This window comes from Leptodactylus fuscus, chromosome 10 (assembly GCF_031893055.1).
Source record: "Leptodactylus fuscus isolate aLepFus1 chromosome 10, aLepFus1.hap2, whole genome shotgun sequence".
NCBI classification, from domain to species: Eukaryota; Metazoa; Chordata; class Amphibia; order Anura; family Leptodactylidae; genus Leptodactylus; species Leptodactylus fuscus.
This window is the reverse complement of record NC_134274.1, coordinates 48,823,651-48,844,257: the sequence shown is the minus strand read 5'-3', so window position 1 is coordinate 48,844,257 and position 20,607 is coordinate 48,823,651. Positions and strand designations below refer to the sequence as shown.

General features: G+C 41.9%; 1 protein-coding gene across 3 annotated transcripts in view; it reads left to right on the top strand.

The window, feature by feature from the left end:
- The window catches only part of WAPL (WAPL cohesin release factor), a 50,168-nt gene extending 30,080 nt beyond the window's left edge, over positions 1 to 20,088 (top strand). For 2 of the 3 annotated variants that reach the window (XR_012711771.1, XR_012711772.1), the window contains 16 exons: positions 1,304 to 1,399; positions 2,454 to 2,603; positions 3,131 to 3,267; positions 4,313 to 4,424; positions 4,627 to 4,851; positions 5,648 to 5,759; positions 6,312 to 6,409; positions 7,360 to 7,436; positions 7,525 to 7,700; positions 7,913 to 8,028; positions 12,471 to 12,629; positions 13,628 to 13,835; positions 14,876 to 14,964; positions 15,170 to 15,265; positions 17,313 to 19,679; positions 20,022 to 20,088. Coding sequence is in view for 1 of the 3 variants with exons in the window: in XM_075258435.1 (XP_075114536.1) it covers positions 1,304 to 1,399; positions 2,454 to 2,603; positions 3,131 to 3,267; positions 4,313 to 4,424; positions 4,627 to 4,851; positions 5,648 to 5,759; positions 6,312 to 6,409; positions 7,360 to 7,436; positions 7,525 to 7,700; positions 7,913 to 8,028; positions 12,471 to 12,629; positions 13,628 to 13,835; positions 14,876 to 14,964; positions 15,170 to 15,265; positions 17,313 to 17,378 (1,917 nt within the window). In the remaining 2 variants the exon portion in view is untranslated. Of the gene's footprint in view, positions 1 to 1,303; positions 1,400 to 2,453; positions 2,604 to 3,130; positions 3,268 to 4,312; positions 4,425 to 4,626; positions 4,852 to 5,647; positions 5,760 to 6,311; positions 6,410 to 7,359; positions 7,437 to 7,524; positions 7,701 to 7,912; positions 8,029 to 12,470; positions 12,630 to 13,627; positions 13,836 to 14,875; positions 14,965 to 15,169; positions 15,266 to 17,312; positions 19,712 to 20,021 lie in introns of those variants that run through there. The other variant, XM_075258435.1, reaches the window with a different exon arrangement.
- Positions 20,089 to 20,607: the final 519 nt, after the last annotated feature.

Here is a 20,607-nt window from a genome sequence, read left to right as displayed (position 1 = left end):
CTAAGGGCGGGTTTACATCTGCGCCCCCGGTCTCCGTTTTGCAGGTTTCCGACTTCTGCCCGAAACTGGACAGGAATCGGGTAGGAATTTTAAATGGGTTTGGAAAGTGTCTGCTCGTGAGCGTTTTGTGTTCTCCGTAGCGAAACCGTGTTTTTTTTTTGTTTTTTTTTTTAAACCGGACATGTCGAACATGCAGGAATTTGTGTCCGCTTTATAAAAAAAAAAAAAAAAAACTGTTTCGCCACGGAGAGCACAAAACGCTCACGGCCAAACTCTGTCAGGTTTCAGTCTTCTGTCGTAAAGACTGAGATTTGGCGCAGGTGTGAACCCGCCCTAAAGCAGGTTTTAACAAAGACTATTCATCTCTTACCTTAAGACGTGGTCTCTGCACCACCGTTCCTTAGAAATACCGGTTTTTACCGGTATGCAAATGAAACACTAGTAGAGCCGACTGCGCAGGCATCGGAGCTGACGCAGATAGAAGATGACGAGAAAAGGGGAGGCTGTAGCTGAAGAGAGTTCTTGGGCAGCAGTGGGGACTCCCCATCGCCGTTTGAGCGTTGGGGCCCGCCCCCATTGCTGCAATAGAACTCATTTGCATACCGGTACAAACTGGTATTTCTAAGGAACGGCGGCGCGGAGACTACGTCTAAAGGTAAAAGGCGAATAGCCTTTCTAAAGGCTATTCCGACGTCTAAAGCACAAAAAATACATATTTAGTGAATCCCTTCAAGGGGAAAATTTAACTTGCTTAAATAATGCCATAATCTTGGTAGTTCTATTCAGGGACATCATGGGGCACAGCATTTCTACCTCTCTGTTCTAGTGGTCAGGGCATGTCTCCGAACATCACTAATCTACGCTACGTTACAATCTGCTGTTTTGTTCTTCTGATCCATCGGAGAACAGACAGACAAAAACAGATCTGTTCTACGGGTGACATAAAAGAAACCAGAGAGTCCTCATTGACTTTTAGTTTTAAAAAAAAAAAAACAACTAAAATTGCAGGATATAGAAGTTGTGCTTGCAGTAATTTTTGTGATGACTCTGCACCTGCACAGATGTCCGCCTTAATCTTATTACATGCCTGTGCACACATAGCAGCAATTTTCTGCAACCATCCCATACACCTGAATGGCATTTGACAAACTTGAATACACATCCTGCAAAACTATTCACTTATATGGTAAGGGATTTCTCGTGCAGAAATGTCTATCCCAGGATGGATTGCTGATGCTGCACGCTTAGCATGCATTAGGGAAATGAATGTCTATTTCATAATGTCATTCTTGTCTCTTTCTAGTCTCCAACAAAAGCAGTCTATAATGCAAGACACTGGAATCACCCCGAAGCAGAGGAGCTTCCTTCCGCACCCGCGTCCAAAGCTCAGTCTGCACCAGTAAGTCAAAGGCAATTTTAAGAAATCGTGTGCAAAGTACGGAGAACATTTCAGTTACTGCGAGCTGCTTCTTCTGCTTTTCTAGAAGATGGTTTTGGCAAGGCTGCTGCAAATCCAAACAAAATCCACGGTTTTTGACTGTGGTTTTCCTGCGTTTCCCGTTAGTCAACCAGGCATTTCTCCAGACATCATGTAAAATTTCCATATCTTGGTGTGTTAATCCCTCCCAGCGTTTCCTCCTTCACGGCCTGTTTCGTCAAACTGCTTTGCTCTTTTCCGTTCAGCACCCTTCAGTGAAAACCTCTTGGCAGCTTCTCAGTAGATCAACATTGAGGCTTAGGCCGCGTCACTTCTCTGCATGACCGGTGAAGCAGTCTGCCCATCCACCCTTCTGGTTTATTCCCAAGAATTCAGATCTCTTGGCATGACGTTCTTCTGTTTTTTAGCCACTTATGCAATTATACATTAAAAATGCCAAAAGATTTTCTATATTTATGTTGAAGGTGTTGTCCCTTACATAGGGCAGAATGGGTTTAATAAAATGAAAGCACGCCTCCTCTGCTACTCTTTGCACTTTCTAAATTAGGTGTCATCTTTAAAGGTGCTGTCTGGCAGGCTCCCTAGTTTTTTGCTGGACAAGGATACTTACCGGGTCCCTTTACTTTGGTCTCCACTTCCAGGTCCCATTTCAGTATTCAGGATATTCTGACTCACTGGTTGAAGTGTGTTGCTGCTAGGGCCAGTGAGACCATTGAGGGCATAGTAAGTATCAGTGCAGCACCTAATTCAGAAACTTCACATGGGACAGAACCCTCAAAAGATTAATGTGTACCTATACCCTGCACACTAGATGCTCGGAAACAGGCATAGTGCTAGGACTTCTGCCCCTTTGTCTTGGTGATTGGGTACTCCGCACCTTGACCTCCACCCATCCTCTCTTTCCTGTATGTTGTTGATGACGTGCCGGGTGACTTTCGGTCTGGCTTCCACTATTGGCGATTTGTCAGTACTGCCTTTGTCCTCTTTGTTACCTAATTATTTCTTCTATTTGCAGACAAAGCCATCTGAGACTTCAGCGCCAAAAGATGACGGTGTTTTTAAAGCACCTGCTCCTCCTCCCAAAGTTATCAAAACTGTGACAATCCCAACACAGCCGTATCAAGACATGGTCACTGCGCTGAAATGCAGGAAGGAGCACAAAGAGGTATATGCTGGTTTGTTTGTTTTTGTTTTTTATGTATTTCTCTTTCCTGTCTACTACGACCCCCTGTATTCTACACTTAATGAATATAGCTTGATGAAAAAACACTCAAGTATTGCTTTGTCTTTATTAGATAGTGTATACATACCATGCTCTTAATGCAAGTCATGCACATTTTATTATAAGTAATAGAATTTATGAGAATCCATGTGCATCAAAGCTGGTGTCAATTGCTTGTGTCAAACTTTCACAAAGCAACACATTTACGGCCGGTCAGTGTTACCATTGTAGTTCAGTGTGATCTTTCAGATGGTCTCCCTTGTGTAGCACATCCAACAATATATTTATTTTTATTTATTATTATTTTTAATGCGCCCCCCCCCCCCCCCCTTAACCCCTTTCTTCCATGCACTGTGCGCCCGGTACTTGCCTGGTTGCAGACATTGGCCTGGCTCGTGCATCTCCCATTATGGCTTGAATGTTTCAACACTCTGATGTAGTACGTGACAAATATCTTTGTTGCTTTTCAGCTATACACAGTTGTTCAACATGTGAAGCACTTCAATGACGTGGTGGAGTTTGGTGAAAACCAGGAGTTCACGGATGATATCGAGTACCTGCTGAGTGGTTTGAAGAGTAATCAGCCCATAAACACAAGATGCCTTAGGTGAGCCAGCGCGTACTATAGGAAAATCCTATCATTAAAAGTCTTTTTTTATGTCCCTAACACGTAGGAATAGCCTTAAGAAAGGCTATTCTTCTCCTACCTTTAGATGTCTTCTCCGCACCGCTGTTCGGTAGAAATCCCGGTTTTTGTCGGTATGCAAATGAGTTTTCTCACAGCACTGGGGGTGGTCCCCAGCGCTCAAACAGCACTGGGGTCCTCCCCAATGCTGCGAGATAACGCTCAAGCACCGCCTCCATCTTCTTCAGGAACAGGTCTTCTTCCGGCGGTGGCTTCAAACTTCTAGGCCTAGGGCAAAGCCAACTGCGCATGCCCGCTGGCCACAAGAAAATGGCAGCTTGCACAGTATTGAAAGCGGACATTTTCTTGTGGCAGGCAGGCATGCACAGTCGGCTGCACGAGGCCTAGAAGTTTAAAGCTACCGCCGGAAGAAGACCCGTTCCTGAAGAAGATGGAGGCGGTGCTGGAGAGTTCTCTCGCAGCATTGGGGACACCTCCAGTGCTGCGACAGAACTCATTTGCATACCGAGAAAAACCGGATTATATACCGAACGGCGGCGCAGAGAAGACATCTAAAGGTAGGAGAAGAATAGCCTTTCTTAAGGCTATTCCTACGTGTTAGGGACAAAAAAAAAAGACTTTTAATGATAGGATCCCTTTAACTGTCAATTTGATTCCATGATTTTGGAATGGTAAAGGGAACAAACCAATCAAAATTTTATGGTACGGGAGTGCACTCACTTTTGGAGTGTAAAATCTCTGTGTGGCCGTTTGTTAGAAATGACTTTCATTACAAACCTGCAGTATTAAAACACCCCAGTTTTCTCCTTGTAGAGAGAGTCAAATAGGTGGGATGTGATGGAAAGCTTTGGAAAGATTCTGTGGTTAAAGGTTGTAACTTTTCTTCTGCTTTTCAGGGTGTACACTGTTATTACAGCTTTAGGTTGAGATTTAATGCATATACTTTCCATCTTATTAGTGGCTCAGGATGTGGTTTCATTCAAAATACCTCTGTTCTTTTCCACAGTGTTATCAGCTTGGCAACGAAGTGTGCAATGCCAAGTTTCCGAATGCACCTGCGAGCACATGGGATGGTAGCCATGGTCTTTAAAACACTGGATGACAGTCAGCATCACCCGGTATATCTTCATCTTATGTGAACGCCATGTCTGTTTGTCTGTAAGCTGAACACACTACTGAAGTGTCATGTGATCACGTTGATTCCAGTGAAAAACATACTTTGTGCATATAGCCTGAATATTGTATTTTGTCCAGTTTTTAAGTGTACATGTTAATGCATTACTGTCAGTAGGGATAATCTGCCCTCTTCTCTCTTGGTAGAATCTAGCACTTTGTACTGCGGCACTCATGTACATACTGAGCAGAGACCGCTTGAACATGGACCTTGACCGAGCTAGTCTAGACCTTATGATCAGACTTCTAGAAATGGAGCAAGATACCACCTCCAGACATATGAATGAGAAAGATATGAACAAAATAAAAGAGAAAATAAGGAAGCTCTGCGAAACTGTCCACAACAAACATCTAGACTTGGAAAATATAACAGTAAGTTCTTTCTGTGCTGCCGCTACATGTATGATCTGAGAGGAGAACTGAATACCCACGTGTTAGTGTCCTGGTCTCCCCTTCCAGTATTTTGCTGCCGTGGTCACATACGGGATGTCAGTTTTCTGCAGGAATAACCTTGTGTTTTTATTGGTGCAATTTTGGGGAATGTAAAACTGTGTGACTTGTGTTTTAAGAATATTTCTCAGGTCCCCTTCCCCTTGGGTTATGAACGTGTGATCTATTGATCACTTACATCATACTTAGCGCTACTTTTGCAGTGCAATAAATTCTGCTGACTCTACTAAGCTGTGCAATACAGATACACAATCAAGTTTTTTTCTGTAGGTTCCCCAGTTCCGGATATACTGGGACCTACAGACAAAACTGAAAGTTCTGAATTCAGAGCACTGACAGCTTTGTAGATATGTAGAATCTGCCCTGTCTTGGAGGACATGAATGTCCTCTATAAATGTCATGGTCACTAATGTCCACTATATCTAAAGAGTGAAGTGCTTGGGAATTGTTTCACACAGTGCAGGAGATCCGGCTTAGTCCATTGTGAGTAATGTAGAAAATCTATTGCTCAGTTACTAACAGGATAGAAAGTTTTGAGCGTTTCCTATGTACATTTATATAAAGCTTGGCACTATACATGATCAAAATCTTCTGTTTCCTCTACTGGTTAGATTTTGTTGTTTTTAATTTTAATTTTTTTTTTTCTCTCCACCAGCAGTTTCATTGTCAGTTGTTGTGCTGAGGTGTACTGCATATAATATTTATTATTGCTTTCCAGACTGGTCATTTAGCTATGGAGACTTTATTATCCTTGACTTCCAAACGTGCAGGAGATTGGTTTAAAGAGGAACTTAGACTTTTAGGAGGACTGGACCACATTGTAGATAAAGGTATGTAAAGCAAAGCAGCAGGAAATACAATGCTTCAGAAATTATTGCATATATTAAGTGTGTATTCCACACAGCTATTGAGAAACAAAGGTTACTGCAGTCCGGGCCATGTACCGCCCCGGGGCTGGCCCATGTACACACAGCAGCGTACATGTAGTTAAGCAGTGATAACATAGCTTTCGGGGATTTTCACTGGGAGTCAGCTCAGAGTTTATAAAGAAGCCTCCTGCCCAGTCTTGAGTCATAAAAAATCATTGAAAATCTCATTGAAGTCAATGGGAGGCTGATAAAAACAGCACCATTTGATAAAACAAGTTCAAATGTAGCTTAAAAGTCCTGTTAAATTAAAAAAAAAAATTAGTTCCAAAAACCTTTGTTGAAAATGGAGATTATTTTGCAGCTGTTTATTCATCTTGACAAAAGAACTAGCAGAAATCCTTTGTGACCGCTGCCGAGACCTCCCCATTCATGGCATCTTGTGGCCCATCTCTATGAAAAACAGATGACCCGATATATAGCAGACTTGAACATGACATTTTTCCTTTTCTGCAGTTAAAGAATGTGTGAATCATCTTGACAACGATGAAGTTGAAGAAAAATTAGTTGCCTTTTTGTGGGGAGCTGAAAGATGCTTGCGAGTTTTGGAGAGTGTGAGTAACTTTTTATTTTTAATTTTCCCGACTTAATGTGTGAAAGATAACTTTGCCGATTTTAGTATCAATTGTTTCTACAGCATATCTCCTTCTTCTTAGGGCTAGTTCACACGGGCACAGAGGGGGCGGATTATGGCGCGGAATCCGCATCATAATCCGCCCCCTCACAAAGGTGGTCTATGGAGACCGCTAGCTGCCCTTTCTTCAGGTGGATTCCGCGCCTGAATCAGCGGCAGCACGCTCCGGACTGGGTCCATTCATTTGGGCCTAATCCGGAGGGGAAAGCCGCGACGGAGTATGCACACGCGGATTTGCGTGTGAACTAACCCTTATCTTAGTACAGTTTTACATGTTTCCAAGATGCTACATGATCTTCCAAAGTTTTATGATAGCACAATGAAACAACTTTGAGTGTGAAAAAACATTCATGTCCCATTAATATTGCGCGCATTAGTCTGGAAAGTCTTTGTAATCGGTCACCCACCATGGCGCAAAAGACATTACAGCCGCTTTCCCTATTAAAAGGTTGGTTTTATTACCCGCCATGTACCAGAAGGCATAGGTCTGCTTGTCAGCATACGTGTGTAATGTTTAATATCTGGGAATTTCCAGTAATCTGGCACATCAGCAGGGTTACGAATGTACTGTATAAACATTATTTGAAGAAAATAAAAAACAAATATTTACCTTCTTGACCTGTTTGTATATAAAATGTTAGATTTCGGAGTGCCTTACTTTTGGCACCATCACGGACTTCTTTGAGCATGGGTTTTATGTCCACAGTCAAAGTGCCAGGTGCCTTACAGAGATGGCGAAGTGCCCTGGTCTGCTGTCCCCAACAGTCCACTGCACCATTCCTCAGGTTTCTGAGGTTTGCTCAGGTTCTATCTATCTTATGGACAAGTGATAAGTTGCCAATGTAATAGTGTGTATTCTGTTGTTTTCAGGTCACTGTGCACAATCCAGAAAACCAGAGCTATTTAATTGCATACAAAGATTCCCAGCTCATTGTGTCTTCAGCAAAGTAAGCAAACCTGTCACAATTTATGGTTTAGGAAATCTAGACCTATGTAGGTATCAAGTTTTTATAATGAGTTTTTTGTTTTAAACAGAGCTCTTCGACACTGTGAGGAGTTCATTCAGAAATACAATCGAGCCGAAGAAAGCATCTGCATTCCTTACAATAAGCCACTTATACACCACAGTGCGGGCAGCCACGTGGGCAAAGCTGTGGAGGACTGTATGAGAGCCATCATTGGCGTGCTGCTCAATTTAACAAATGACAACGGTACGGACTTCATTGTATTCAGTGTGTCGGATTATTTACCGTGATGGCGAGCCAAACAATCACTGTGCAGACATGTTTGGTGTTTTGCAGGTCCCATTTGATAGTGACAGTGTGGCCCTATTGAAATTGCCTGAACTTATTAGAAGTGTGGTGTGTTATGAGGATAAATATGTGCCAGCAGTTGTAGCATTAATATCATTTGTGTTGTGCAGAATGGGGCAGTACCAAGACTGGTGAGCAGGACAATCTGATCAGCACTGCAATGAACTGCGTTCTTCAAGTTCCAAAATACCTACCTCAAGAACAGAGATTTGATATTAGAGTTTTGGTAAGGCTTTTCTGTAAATAAATGTTAATGTACTTTTGAATTTTCCAAGAAAATTGAACTCTTCCAAGTGTATACGATCATGGTTAAAAAAAAAAAAAAATATGATGGCTTGCTCATTAAGTCAATTGATCGATCTGTGAATACAGACAAAAATAATACATGCTCCATTTTTTAACCATTGAAAATCAGTGTTATAAAATCATCCATTTGACCGTTGCTTTTCACCGGTATCTGCATGATGCCTTAAAGGTAATGTCACCAGTAAATGTTCTTTGGCTGTTTTTGCACGACCGTAGTGGTTTTTGCGTTCTGCAATTTGCTGTTCAGCAACACTAAATTTCATTCTCAGCAGATGTCCGCGTCCATCCGCAAAGTGCCGTGTAGTGATGTCCGTGACTTTGCGGTCCTGCAGTATTCAGTTGGACCCCGGTCAAGGCACGACACACCACGGGTAAAATATCCGGTGGTGTAAGAGGCCGCACTGAATACAATGTGTCCACAATTGAAATCCCACAATTGCGGACCATTTGCGGATTTAACTTGCGTTCGTGTTAGGCCAGCCTTATAGGTTTTCTTACCTACATTACTACATTAAAAAAAAAGAAAAACTTGTAGTTCTGACTTTGTCCACTAGGCCGTAAAATTTGTCGAGACCTACCATTTTGTGTAGGAGATCTCTTAGTAGCACCTCGCTGAACAGCTCACTGACAATCACAGCCATCATGTATAAGGCTGGTCTTACACGGCCGTAATGATTTTACAGTCCTCAAATTGCTGATCAGCAACACTAGTTGCATCAGCAACATAGACACCGCAGACACCCGTAAACTGCCGCACTCGCCCATAGAGTTCTATGGGCAAGTCCATGCAGTGTCGCAATTCACAGCCATTACGGACATGCTCTATAAATTGCGGGTTGCGGCCCAGCCACACCACGGATAAAATATCCGGTGGTGTAAGAGGCTGCATTGAATATAATGTGTCTGCAATTGAAAACCCTCAATTGCGGATCATTTGCGAACTTACATTACGGCCGTGTAAGACCAGCCTAAGAAGATAAGAGATGGAATCCACACCTATCACAAGAAGTTTGCAAGAAGAAGTTCACAGCTTATCTACTCTCCTCCCTATACAATGACCTCCGCCTAGGTCACTGAGCAGCATGACTAGGAAACTCTCCCATATGAGTGGATAGGGTTTGCTCCAGACCGTTTTACCAATGTCCTGTTGTAACTGCAAGATTTTCTGGATGATAATCATTTGGAAAAATAAAAAACCTCACAACAACAAAAAAAAATTTAATTTGTTCAGCATTAAAAATCTAAATTAAACAATAGGTCATTTCCCGGCAACACACACTTCCTTTAACCCCTTCCCGACATCCGCCGTAATAGTACGGCGCTGCTGGGTAGGACTTCCCGCAGACCGGCATAGTCTACGGCGACTGCATGGTGCGCACACAGAACCTGTGTGTGCACCATGCCCTTCGAGTGTCACCCGTATGTTACGGCTGACAATGCTCTGTAACACCCGCGGTCGGAACTGGGTCCAATCGCGGATGTTAACCCCTGAGATGTCAGCGGTTAAACATGACCACCGACATCTCAGGGGTTTCGGTATATAATAGTGCCAGGGGTGTCAGTGTTGGTAGTGGGCAGCCCCACATGTGTATTGCAGCGTACATGTAGTTAAGCAGTGATCAGCAGATCACGGCTTCAATCCCCCATGGGGACAGAAAAAAAAAGTTATAAAAAAAGTAAAAACAAAAATGTTTAAGTTTAAAATAAATTAGAAATAAATAAAGTCCCCAAAATCCCATTTTCCCCATATAAAATGTTTTATTAGGTAAAATAAAGAAAAATAGGAAAAAAATGACATATTTGGTAGTACTGCGTCTGGAATAACCTGAACAATAAAATTAAAACATTATTTTACCCGAACATCGAACATCATAAAAAAAAAAAAAAAATAACGTAGAAAACCGCACAAACCTTTCCCTTACAAAATGTTCAATAAAAAGTAATCAAATGGTCATATGAAAACCAAAATGGTACCAATAAAAAGCAGAGGTCATCCCGCAAAAAATAAGCCCAGCTCTGTCTACCGAAAAATAAAAATGTTATGCCTTTCAGAAGCTGGCGATGCAAAAATAGATTTTTTTTTTCCCCCTAAATTTAATTTTATTCTGCACAAATAGCAGCGCATTAAAAAATAATATCAATGAGGTATCGCCGTAACCGTACCGACCCGCAGAATAAAGGTAGCATGTTACTTATGCTGTACGCTGCACGGGGAAAAAAAAATGCTATGTTTCCTTTTACATCCCACCCAGAAAGAGTTAATAAAATGTAGTCAATAAGTTACAGGCCCCAAAATGGTGGCATTGAAAAGCACATCTAATACCGCAAACACCAAGCCCTCATATGGCCACATTGCCAGAAGATAAAAATAAAAATCTAGCTTGTACAATGTGACGACTAAAACCCCCAAAAGTCGCCTAATCATTAGGACATAAGTGGCTGCGACTAGAAGGAAATGTATAATCTGTGCGAGCGTTTTCAGGGACACCCCATATTTAGAGCTTATGAGAGAGAAGACACCAGCGCTGATCCCCCAGAATGCCCCTCTTCCCCGTTCGCGTCATAGGAGCTAGTGGGAAAATAGAATGGGATTTGGTGTGCCCAATTTACTCCGCACAGCTTACACATTCACTTCGGGGTTACTAATGCTCACTACAACACTTGATAAATTCTTTGAGGGGTGCGGTTTTCAAAACAGGGTCACTTTCTAGAGGTTTCCACTGTTTTGACACCTCAAGGGCTTTGTAAATGCGACATGGTTCCTGAAACTGATCACAGCCAGATCTGCCCTCTAAAAGCTCTTTGGCGCGCCTTCCCTTCTGAGTCTCGCTGTGCGTCCATATATTAGTTTACACTCACAAGTGGAGTACTATGGTAGTCGGGAGAACTTGCATAACAAATTGTGGGATGCGTTTTCTCCTTTAACCCCTTGTGAATGTGCAAATTCTAGGGCGAATCCAAAACATTAGTAAAATAAAATCAAATTTGAAAATTTCACCTAAATTTTCTATTTATTCCTGTTAAGCACTTATAGGGTTGAAATACTAGATATATGTTGTTTTGGCTGATTTAAGGGGGGCCGTTTTGAAAATGGGGTGATTTATGGGGGGCTTTAATACAAGGGTCTTTCAAAACCTCTTCATAATTGGACTAGTCCCTTTTAAAAAAAAAAAAAAAAAGGTTTTGGAAATTTCTTGAAAATTTTGAATATTGTTGTTTCACTTGTAAACCTTTATAGTGTCCATAAAAAATAAAAGGGCGCCTTAAGTTTGATTCCGACATTAAAGCAGAGATCTGGGACATGAGATTTATGATATAATTTTGACGGTCTGACTATCTGTATGTAATGTACATCATTTCAAACTTTATAAAATGCATATTTTTAAAAATTTACACCAAATTTCCTATTTTTTCATAACTAAACACAAAACATATCTACCAAAATTTACTACTAACATGAAGTATAATGTGTTATGAAAAAACAATCTTAAAATCACTTTGGTAAGTTAAAGCGTTCCAAAGTTATTGCCACATAGAGTGACATGTCAGTTTTGAAAAATCTAGCTTGGTCAGGAAATCAAAAAGTGCCATCGGCGGGAAGGGGTTAAACTGCAAATCTTGATATCTAGTGTAACTTTGTGCACAGAATGATAGTACATTAGGTAGGTTTAGGACGTTGGCCCAGATATCAGGATTTCTGCAAACACCGATTCTGAATATTTTAACACTTATAGGGGCAACACGGTGGCTCAGTGGTTAGCACTGCAGCACTGGAGTCCTGGGTTCCAATCCTGCCAGGAGCAACCTCTGCAAGGAGTTTGTATGTTCTCCCCATGTTTGCATGAATTTCTTCCCTACTCCAAAGACATACTGATAGGAAAAAATGTACATTGGGAGCCCTATATGGGGCTCACAATCTACATTCAAAAATAAACAAAAAAAATCTAACCCTTAAAATGAAATATTTTGACTACTTCCTTCTGTAGTGATGCCGCAATATCAATATAGACTTGGCTCTGTCCCATTGTCTGAACGGTCACTCATTAGTTAGTGCTGTACTGGCAGGCTTGCTGTGTAGTACAAGGTCCTCTACATTCTGTACAACGTGCTTGCATTTCTTATTTTCCTTTCGAAAAATGAAAGCCGCACAGTTTTTTTTTTTTTTTTTTCTCTTTCATAAATCCGTCCATTGAATTTAAAAATAGCCTGTATGCCACTGCAAAGCAAAAACCTGTATTCCATGAGATGCTGCTTAACCCAACGTTAGAAATGTACCATCTAAAACTCAAGCAAAAACAAACAAGAAAAATCTAGTATTCTCTCAGGATCTTCGTACTGACCTTTGCCATTTTTTTTTTTTAGGGTTTGGGTTTGTTGATCAATTTAGTTGAGTACAGTGCTAGAAACCGGCACTGCCTTGTAAACATGCAGACGTTACAATCGTACGATTCCTTTAGTGGGGAAGGCGAAGAGATCATTATCGAAAGTAGATATATCGGTGCAGTGCATGCGTTGGTACAGGTAAGTGCTGCTCATGTTCTCTGTCTAGCCACATTTTAACACTAGGGGGCTCCGTGCTTAGTTATTTCAAAGGGGTAAACAGGACCTAACAGAACTAGAACACATTCTGGGATTGATTTACCTAACACTAGAGATGAGCAAGTACTATTCGAAACGGTCGTTTCAAATAGCACACACCCATAGCGGCCGGCCGATTAACCCCCTGCGTGCCAGCTACGTCCATTCATTCCTATGGGTGCGTGCTATTCGAAACTGGAGTTTCGAATAGTACTCGCTTATCTGTACCTAGCACGTATATCCAATTTGTTATCTGGCCAGAAAGCTCTAGCTGGGAAAAGCAGTGACTATATCCCAGGGTACCTCCTAGTGTCCCACATCTCAAACAAGGATCTGATGGTGTTACATAACAACTCCCATGAATTCTTTTCATTCCTTATGTATCTAATCCCCAAGTCTATGTACTTCAGCCTAGTAGTAGTTAATCATGTCTCCTCTGAATTCTTCTCTTCTGCTAAGTCATGAGATCTCACTCAGACCTAACAATGTACATGGGATCATGTGTGATGGACTGTAGCACACAGACTCTCCACAGTAGCTCTTTACCGTCAAAAGGGCGTTTCTGACAGTCAGTCAGGAACGCCCTTCCTCACAGCAGTGTCTATAGCGCTGTACTGTGAGAGCTGAGTGTCATGGCTGGGCGGTAAGCAGCGCCCCCTCTCACAGTACAGTGCAATAGCCTCTGCTGTGCCTGACTGTCAGAAACGCCCTTCTGACGGTGAAGAGCTACAGTACCTGCACCGATGGGTCTTCACCGGGGGCACAGAACGGGAAAGCCGATATTCAGTAAATTCAGAGAAATGATACCCTGATAAAGTGAAGTCGATGTACAGTCATGTCTCTTACATGCACATCAAATAGTGCTGTTAATTTTTTTTTTTTTTTTGTAATGTATTGCCGTTGTCCAAGACCAAGAAATTAAATTGTTTTCCCTCCTTCAGCTTTTCCTCGAGCGTGAGAGAGCTGCCCAGCTAGCGGAAAGTCAAACAGATGAGCTTATCAAAGAAGTCCCTACAGCGCAGCATGACAAGAGCGGCGAGTGGCAGGAAACCGGAGGAGAGATCCAGTGGGTCTCAACGGAAAAGAGCCCAAACGCAGAGGATCCTCCAAAGAAGGAAGAGGAAGATGAAGAACTTGACCTTAATAAAGGTAATTTTATCAGTAAACTTATGGGGCACCCCTGCTGCTAGGCCAGACTTAGTTGGGTTTGAGCCATGCCATCTCACAAGCAGTTATAGCAACTACAGACAACGTTCAATACTACACCATTGTATCTGCTCCTAGACAACTGACAACTGAGGATACACTTGAGGTGCAATTACACACCTCAAGTTCTGCATCAACTTTTTAGTTCTGTTCTGAAACCAAAATCAGAAGCAAATTGACTAAGCATAGTCGTTTTGGCTGTTGTTGTTCTCACCCTCCTTGATCTATTCTTGTCCAGACTTCAGAACTGTATTAGAAAATCTTTTGCAAAAGCTGATTGTGTCAGATTTTGCAGCTGATTTTGGAGCCAGGATTGGATTGAGCAGAAGGTAGAAGTATAAGAACTTCCTGTATATTTCCCATTCCTTTTGTAGCCATTCTTGGCTTTGGCTCTAAAAACCGCAGCAAAATCTGCAACAAAAAAAGCTGCGTTTCCATAACATGGAGTCTTAGGCTGGTTTTGCAGGTTCAAGTATTTTGTTGTTATTTCTTGCAGCCAAAAGTAGGAGTACATTGAATAAGAGAAACAAAACCCCCAGGGAGAACCGAGCCTAGTGCAGTCTCCTGCTCAATATAAAGACCTGGGCCAAGTGGCTGGCGTGCTGGTACCCTAGACATGTACCTCAACTTCTGGCTATGCAGTCCATTTAATCTCTCTTAATTCCCTACATTCAGTACCCGAAACACATTCCTCTCTCGTCAGACATTGACATTGCAGGTAAAGTTCATGCCCAATTGACTTTGTAGCTAAGACCACCCTATTGCCAATTTATTCCTCAGTATGATAGAATGCCCCTCTTGAAAGAAACCGAACCGATAGAAAGAAAAGAAATGTATTATTCTATTCATCACGTTGTTGAGTGGGGACGACTTGTCTTTGACCTTTTAGATTTATCTTGGGTTGTATGTGAATGTAACAGTGAATGTTTCCTCTTATTGCTTAGAAGCTTTATTAATTATTAATATATATATATTATTTGCAGCCCTCCAGCATGCAGGCAAGCACATGGAAGATTGCATTGTCGCCTCTTATACAGCTCTGCTACTGGGCTGCCTCTGTCAGGAGAGTCCGGTAAGGGTGTATATACTTGTAGAATTGTGTGGTGTTTCTTGATGGACATTAGCTTCTTGAAATATTAGTTTGCTCTGTTTTTGTGTGCTCAGCCCTTAGAAGAACGTCACAGGGGGGGGGGGGGGGGGGGGCAAAAGGTCATGAAGTTCTTACTTAACCTTCACAAATAAAACATGGTCTTTGTAACATGATTGGCGTCTTTCAGATCAACGTGACTACTGTACGCGATCATTTACCTGATGGAGACTTCTCAATAATGACTGAAATGCTGAAGAAGTTTCTCAGTTTCATGAATCTTACGGTAAGTAAGACTTCACCATTAAATAGATCAACCTGATGATTTCCTGGGAATTATAGAGAGCCTGTGGCACCACTGTAACTGAAGAACTGCATGCTTTGTAGGCCCCACACTGACAACCAAGTGCGTTCTGTGATGCACTCTTCTCTGTAGGGGCTTCCATTGTATTCTGTTCTGATAACAAAGAGCAGGATAGGAGCTGCTCTAAAATCATTTGTGTCGGACAGAATGGATCAGAAGCCCGTATAGAGGTGAGTTCATCACATAATTCACTCGGATGACTTGCATCTCATTCTGGGTGGATTCTGCTGCAAACTTGTGTATTTTGTGTAACTCTTTTGGTACTGCAATTGGTCACAGTGTTGTATGGTCAGTGGGGTATTAAGGAATAGAGATGAGCGAGTACTGTTCGGATCAGCCGATCCGAACAGCACACACGCATTGAAATGAATGGACGTAGCCGGCACGCGGGGGGTTAAGCGGCCGGCGTCAAAGCGGAAGTACCAGGTGCTTCCATTCATTTCAATGCGTGCGTGCTGTTCGAATCAGCTGATCCGAACAGTACTCGCTCATCTCTATTAAGGAATACTGTCACACCTATACGTGACAATCACAGCAAAGTCCATGTTAACTCTTCACAGGTGTTGGCTACTGTTTCTTCAAAGCCAACTTATAAGATGTTGTAGTGTTAGACTAGACAGTCTAATAATATGCTATATTTATCAATCCGGATCTGGAGACTGTCTTAAGTCGAAATATCTTAAATCTGCCCCAGTGTAAGAGAGAGATCTGTTGGTTTATAAGATCTAAGTCTTGAGATTAGAATTAGTAGCAAGAATGTATTGTATACTAGCCACTGCTCGCGACTTTGTCTGTGGGTTGTTGAAGTTGTGCCTATATTCAGCAAATTGCTGCCGTCGATGGTTTGCCTGCTCTGGCATTTTGGCAGCTCTTAAGCTGTCCTGCAGTTGAACTTGTTCCACGCTCCGTGCCTGTGATTGTTCAGGCATTTCAGCAGCTCGCTGGGACGCCATATAATGACCGTATTGTTGGTGTTGATGATCCACCTGCTCCGGCATTTCAACAACTAAGCTGACTTGTTCCTTGCGCTGTGCCCAGGATTATTCCAGCATCTCAGCAGCTCGCTGGGACGCCATATAATGAGCATGTCGTTGGCATCGATGATCCCTGTCAGCTCCGCTTGAGGAGAAGTCTGTGACTTCTGGCTTCCTTTATAGCTGTCGTTGTTTGCGACAAATTAGATTCTCTTTTTTTTCCAGGCATGTTTAAAATTGACAAACTGCCAATTTTCCATTAAAGGTGTTTGCCCATGTCGGTGTGTCAGCAGTGCCTGGAGCAGATCAGATAATATGCAAATATGTGTACACAAACCACTGAGGGCTAGCCTGTGTTTACATGGCAGAGATAACAGCCCTGGGACCTGGACCTTAGCCCTGGGATAAGGTTGCTACAGGAGCAGTGTAATATAATATGTGAACATAAATTCATAACAGTCGTGAAGCCATGTCATTTACCGGGATAAAAAGTAGCCTATGTCTTAATCGAAGTTACAATCTATGCGCCAAATTTCATCCAAATCTGTTCAGCTGTTTTTGCGTGATTGAGGAACAAACATCTAAACTTAATAATAATGTTAGTAGGATAGGATGTACTTAGCTTCTTAAGTGCCATCCTACTGGGATGTATAACATGTATCCATGGCAAGGAAAGGTTAATGCTCAAAGAATCATTGACTTTGTGTGTGGGGGCCTTGAAGTGGTGATTCTGCAAATGGCAATTGGTCATGTTTGTACCTATCCACAAATGTCTGCTTACAATGGCATACACGGTATCTACGGACTTTTACTACTACCATGTAGGTTTGTATGAAGGTGGGGAGAGACCTCTGAGGTACTGTACAGATCATTTGATTTTATCGCTGTGGGCACAGAACCACGTGCATGAAGTTTACTGATCCTTAAGGGACTTGATATGGTTTTGTAAGTCATTGTTCACCGTAAGTGTAAGAAATGTTGTTTTTGTTTTTCAGTGTGCAGTGGGAACAACAGGGCAGAAGTCAATCTCCAGAGTCATTGAGTATTTGGAACACTGCTAGGTATCTACATTGACAGACTTCTTAATGCTGGATTAAACTCCTTCTACAAAAGGAACAAGTCATGTATAAGAGTCCATGAAGATGCACTGAGCACAATTTTCTGTGCGACTTACATTGAAAAGGCAAACGGGACTCCCTTTTAGCCGTCTAGTTGAGCTTGAGTTTGCCACTTCAACCAGGTTACAGCCAAACACACAAGGGATTATTGGAATAGAAGGACCAGAGGTTCTGTAAATGAATGAGACCCGGCTGTGTTGATCATCGCAGTATTGGAGTTCTGTGGAGGATGGCATTGGGGGGGGGTTGTATTTATTTCCTCTGGATACGTTTGGTTCTGGCCAGTTAAAAAAGAATGAAATGTAAACTTGCAAAGAATTATTTGCTGCTGATCGTGCAACTGCTGTGTTACTGTTGAAGTCCTGCATAACATGCCAGCTAGGTACAATAGCATCTCGACTGGCGTGAGTCCATACAACGCTCGAGCTCTTGATTTCTGGATGAAAGGCTGCTTTCTATTTTTGTTCTCCCTCCTTTTTTTGTTTTTGCTTGTAATAGGCTTTCAATGCTTCCAAAATGTTAAGAGTTATGTAAAACTTTTTAGGATACTGTTAACAGATTTTGTTCCTTGGCTATTTTGCTTACTCTTTTGTACTAGATGCTTCCGATCATAACACTTTGTTCCAGAATTGTATTTTCTGTAAATATCCACCTTTACACCCCCCCTTCCCAATTTCTTCATAATTTAAGATTTATGGATACCTTTAAAGCAGTTTCTTGTCAAATTTGTAAAAGCTGTGCAGCACCAAATTTGTACAGTAGGGCTCAAAGAATGGCTCAATGGAGTGCGCCGGAGCGCTAATCTAGCATAGCTCAGTTGTACAAAGTGAAAGCGGGGATCTATTTTTATATTTCAGGTGGTCCATCTCAGGTGTCATCTCGGACATGAGCCCTTACTTCAATTTCAGGGAGTGTTTTTTTCCTTGTTCTTCTATCGGCCACCTGCAAAGCTATGCGTGGCAAGGGAAAAACGCCTTCAGCTGCGCTTAAAGGGTCCTTGATGCATTTTCAGACTCTTAAACGTTCTGCTGAAATGCACAAGTTTATTGCACCTTTCGATTGCATGTCGTAAGCTTCTTGTCAACATGTGTGAAAAGCGGGCACCCTTCACGTGAAACTCTACTCTAAGTGTTTGACATGTTTATGCCGTCACTTGGAACGGTCCCTTCAAGCTGAAAGCGAGCGAGCTGTATGATAACCTTCTGTTGGATGCGTGAAGATCTGGTTTGTTTGGCGGAACATTTTGAATTAGAATCTGAAGCTTGGATAAATGTTCTGCTGATTCTATATCTTGTCTGTATTCCTAATGAGATTATATCCCAGACTCTGCTTTCTCTGCCAGGATACAGGTCACTATAACAGAATGACTGTAATGAGGAAACCTTATGTAAGCCATATAGTCAAGAGCCAAACTGCATCTCTGCCTTTTGTCTAAAAAAGCAAAAAAAAAAAAAAAAAACCCCACAAAAACAAAAGAAAAAAAAAAAGTCAGCAAAGGTAGAGGAGAAATGTAAGTAGTTTAAGGTTTTATGTATAAAAATTCTTATTAGTTGAGTTTCTTAGCAATATTTATGTGAAAATGTTAATAAGATATATTGAGTGAGACTTTTTCTAGATTCAACTAATATTGCACTCTTGCCCCACGATTGTACTCTTTACAGAAGAAGAGTCAATGAAGGTTGTATAGGATACTCATTCAATAGTGAATGGATGAAGGCAAATCTTAACTTTCCAAAGAGTGGCTTTTATATATACGTTGTGATGGTTTCCCCTCTTTATTTACATGAACAGGTCCCGGTTGTGAGTAGCTGTTTAGTCCAAAGTTACGGCCGTCGGTGAAGTGTTCCAACTGCAAACTCTTACTTCTAATATTTATAGGACATATGTGGCTGAAACAACATTCAGTGGTTAAAATTGATTTCCTTAAATGGTAAAATGGGGTTTAATAATCCAGAGTAAATAGTTCAATATGACACACACAAAAAAAAGGGTCTGCTGCTCCTATTTTGCCATTTTTCACTGATCTCTACTAGAGATGAGCGAATAATATTCAAAACTCTAGTTTCGAATACCTCGCTCCCATAGGAGTCAAAGGAAGCAGCCAAACACCAAGGGGTTAAGCGCCGGCAGCTTCCATTCTTTACTATGGAGCGAGGTATTTGAAACTAGAGTTTCTAGTTACTATTCGCTTATCTCTAATCTCTACTTCCTGGTTCTTCTCAAAACACAGTGCGGGTATTTACTGTGTGATGCTGCAGAAGACGGAAACCTATCATGCGGAGTCCGGCCGTGATCACCAGTGAGCGTTTTGAGCTCTCCACAGCGAAACTGTTTTTTTTTTTTTTTTTTTTTTTTTAAACCGGACACAGAGTACTGCATGTCCGACTCTGTGTCCGGTTTTAAAAAAAAAATAACTCTTTCGCTGTGGAGAGCATAAAACACTCACCGGCGCTCACGGCCGGACACTTTTCAAACCCATTCAAATGAATGGGCTTGAAAGATGCCTGCAGGTTTCCATCTCCTGCCCTGTTTTGTGCAGGAAACGGAAACCTGCAGAACGGAGTGCCAGGCGCAGATGTGAATGAGCCCTGACCAGAGGGACCTGGTAGCATTGGTGTGGTGGGTATCATTACTACTGATTGAATTTTGCTCTATTCTGTCCCTTTAAAAAAAAAAAAATATATATATATATATATATATATATATATATATATATATATATATATATATATATACATACATACATACACTCCTCTCCTTTGTGCTCCAGTGTCCTCTCAGCACGGTTCGATCTTGTTGCTCATCAGTCGTCTTTTACGGAAGTCCTTGCTGACTGTGACAACTTGTGTCTCTTTTGCTGAGACCAGTCATGTAACTGCTGAGGCCAATTGGCAGCTTAAGGAAGGGACCTGGGGATGTCCCGTGTCCTTCTGTGAGGCCGCTGATAGGGGTCATGTGTGGCAGGGTCTTCCGTTGGAGCAGCAGGTTTGGACCACGCTGGCAGACACCGGTGCATTGGGTATAGGTGAGCTGTTTTTTGTGGTGGTTTTTTTTCCCCCCACCTCCCAGGCTAATAAAAAAAAAAAAAAAAATTGGCCTGTGCGCCCCTTTAACATCCCTCATTCGACATTAGGTATCGGGATACTTGCACAAGGTATGTCCCAATTCTATC